We start from the raw sequence: 2,790 nt of genomic DNA, 5'->3' as shown, positions 1-2,790 counted from the left end.
TATCAAAGCTAAAGGGGGTCCAACTAACTATTAGAGTGTGCAAATATTTTCTTAGACTCCAACACATCCTAAAGACTTTCAATGGGGTAAAGTCCGCAGGTCTCTGTGGTGGCCAATCTTTCACAATTGAAGCCTGATAAATCTTGGTATTGTCATTCTGGAATATAGACACAAGTACATCTTCTGACATGGTTGTTTGAGAAATAGAAATTTACGCACTACATCAGTTAGAGTGAAAATAATTGTTGCCAAATTTTACAACATGCCAGAAACATATTAATCATTTCAACAATGATTCAGTCCTAAAACCTTAAAATTGCAGTCCGTAAGTTTTGCCTCTTTGTCGGCATCTCTGTTTGAAAACCTGCAATTGCAGCTGTGTGCGGAATTATCTTCCTTGCGTGGGTTGTGCTTCGACACGGCTCCAGCGCGGATTAATCTAATGTTTTGAAGAGTATGTGTGGCAGTCAGTCACCGCACCGGTGTGGATATTGTACTTTGCACTCACAGATTCTAGTCTACGTCTTGGAATATATGACCCAAATAAGCATTTTCACCGGATATTGTCATCTGAATAAGTAACAAGTCTGCCACGTTTGTTCTGACCAACTAAGGAAAAAAGCATTACAATAAATCGCACTACCAATGATGATTTAATCTAAATTAGCTCATATCACAACAAACCGTTCAAATTATTATTATTGTTATACTTTATTCTCAAATTGTTAAAGTTAACAACATCAGCATTTGTGACTATGAGTATAGTGTGTGTATAAGCGAGTAGATTTCAATTTCTGTACGGTCTAATTTCTAATTGTCATACTCTTCGAATTTAATATTAAGAAATTATTTTAACCCAAAAAGCTAATTATGCTCCCTTCAAACTGGTTGTCTTTAAAATACAAATCTTGTGTAAACCCATCTGTAATCAGAAGCACATTTAAAACTGGAATATAATTTAATTTCATTCACATGTGTTTCATAAACACATAATCCTTTCTGGATTACAATCTGCCATCAAAATGGTACCTTTAATTATTCCAGTTGCTGAGAGAAAAGGCTATAAACGATCCTCCACCTGCAGGATTCTCACATGATATAGCATAGTAGCCGGGACTCAATCTTTATGTTTACAGACGTGACGTAATGACGCAGTGCCATGCTCGAATTTCCCGCGAAAACCTACCCATACCACTCAAATTAGAAAACATTATTATGAGATAACCGTTGTGAATCGGGCTAAAATAAGGCGATAGTTTTGAACACTGGCTTATGTACTTGCTCAAATATTGATTTTGGATGATAATGTGAGTAATGTGTTTTTTGTTTAGAAGTGAGACTGCTGATATGGGGAGAATAAACACTATTTACATATGTAATGATTGTGTAATTATCATTCATTTGAAACAAGGTATTAAAAAGCAGAACCACCAAACTCTTGGTATGGGTATCACAGATGTCATTCTAAATAATCAGTATCAGTGCCTAAAAGTTCCCTAATGAGTGTTGTATGAGAATTAAAGAACTTGGCATTAAGATGCCAAACACCTCATCTTGGATGTAAACGACAGTAGGAAATTTAATTTAAATTTAATTCAAGTAGGAAAAGACTAACATGTTTTATGAAACCAAACCTGGTTCTTAAGCGATATGGGTTAAGTTGTATCGTCAGAATTTCCCATCATGCTTTCAGTTTGTTCAGCTGGTAAACTGAAGCTTCCTCTAAAAACTACACCATCTGGCTCTCATGAGCATTTGATCACAGTATTGAGTCAGAAAGTATTTCTAACCAGCATGCACCTTGTGATGATGAGCTTATTGCTAGTGTGGTGATCTACTGGTTTAGCAACAAGAAATTAATGGAAATTATTTCTGTTTCTACAGATTCTACTTCATCTGTGTGTCTGCAGTGCTGATACACAAAGGTGAGCATCTGAATAACACATTTAATATTCATGTAAAACATTTACTGGATTGTAATATTTCTAGATTGTTTTATTCTGTTTATTCCCTTGAAAATGTTTTAAACAAGTTCATACCTGTTTTAGAATTTTTAGCAAATGTGTCAAATATATTTTGTATTTAAAATGTAACTAAAGTATGTTTTTTTTTTTTTTGCCATGAATTGCCAAATAATCTGGAATGGCAATAAAACAAACAAACAAAAAAATAAATGTGTATGAATGTTATATTGTGTATTAACAGTTACAGTTTGTGTGATTTCAGTGTCTCTGCAGGTCCCAGGTGTTATTGGTGGTTCTGTTGTCCTGCCGTGTTCTTCAACTGAACCTGATCAAGACACTGAAGTGCATTGGAGACAGAATGGTAGCAAGATTGTGTATGATATAATCAAGGGTGAAGATTCAGTAGAGCAACAGGACCCACGATACAAGAACAGAGCTGAAACTTTCCCTGAAGAGTATAAGAGAGGAAACTTCTCCATCAAACTCAACGATCTTCAACACACTGATGCAGGAAAATACATGTGTCTCATCGCACACTCATCTGAACATAAGACTGTGGAGCTGATCATCAACGGTGTGTAGTAATGGTTGATTGATATATTAATAAAAAAAAAAAGTTTGCCATTAACGTTTTGTTCAGTCTGAATGCTGCTGTATAAACATTACAGACAGATCTGTTGCATTTGTCACATTGCAGCAATCTTTTTCTTTCTTTCATTCTTTTTTTCTATCTTTGCAGAGCCAACAACAGAAAATGGAACTAAATCAGCTGATCAAGAAAATGTGGTGACATCGTCGTCTTTGCTCTGGGTTTACATCATAGTAG

At 35.2% G+C, this 2,790-nt stretch overlaps 1 protein-coding gene across 1 annotated transcript in view; it reads left to right on the top strand.

The window, feature by feature from the left end:
- The first annotated feature begins 1,683 nt into the window (after positions 1-1,683).
- The window catches only part of LOC107576209 (CD276 antigen homolog), a 1,705-nt gene continuing 598 nt past the window's right edge, over positions 1,684-2,790 (top strand). The window contains exons 1-4 of the mRNA XM_016262435.1: positions 1,684-1,764; positions 1,847-1,925; positions 2,227-2,538; positions 2,704-2,786. Of these exons, the coding sequence (XP_016117921.1) occupies positions 1,684-1,764; positions 1,847-1,925; positions 2,227-2,538; positions 2,704-2,786 (555 nt within the window). The remainder of the gene's footprint in view (positions 1,765-1,846; positions 1,926-2,226; positions 2,539-2,703; positions 2,787-2,790) is intronic.

This window comes from Sinocyclocheilus grahami, unplaced genomic scaffold (genome assembly GCF_001515645.1).
Source record: "Sinocyclocheilus grahami isolate Dianchi unplaced genomic scaffold, SAMN03320097.WGS_v1.1 scaffold3344.1, whole genome shotgun sequence".
Lineage (NCBI taxonomy): Eukaryota > Metazoa > Chordata > Actinopteri > Cypriniformes > Cyprinidae > Sinocyclocheilus > Sinocyclocheilus grahami.
Note: the sequence above shows the minus strand (reverse complement) of the source record. Positions and strands in the feature narration are given on the sequence as shown.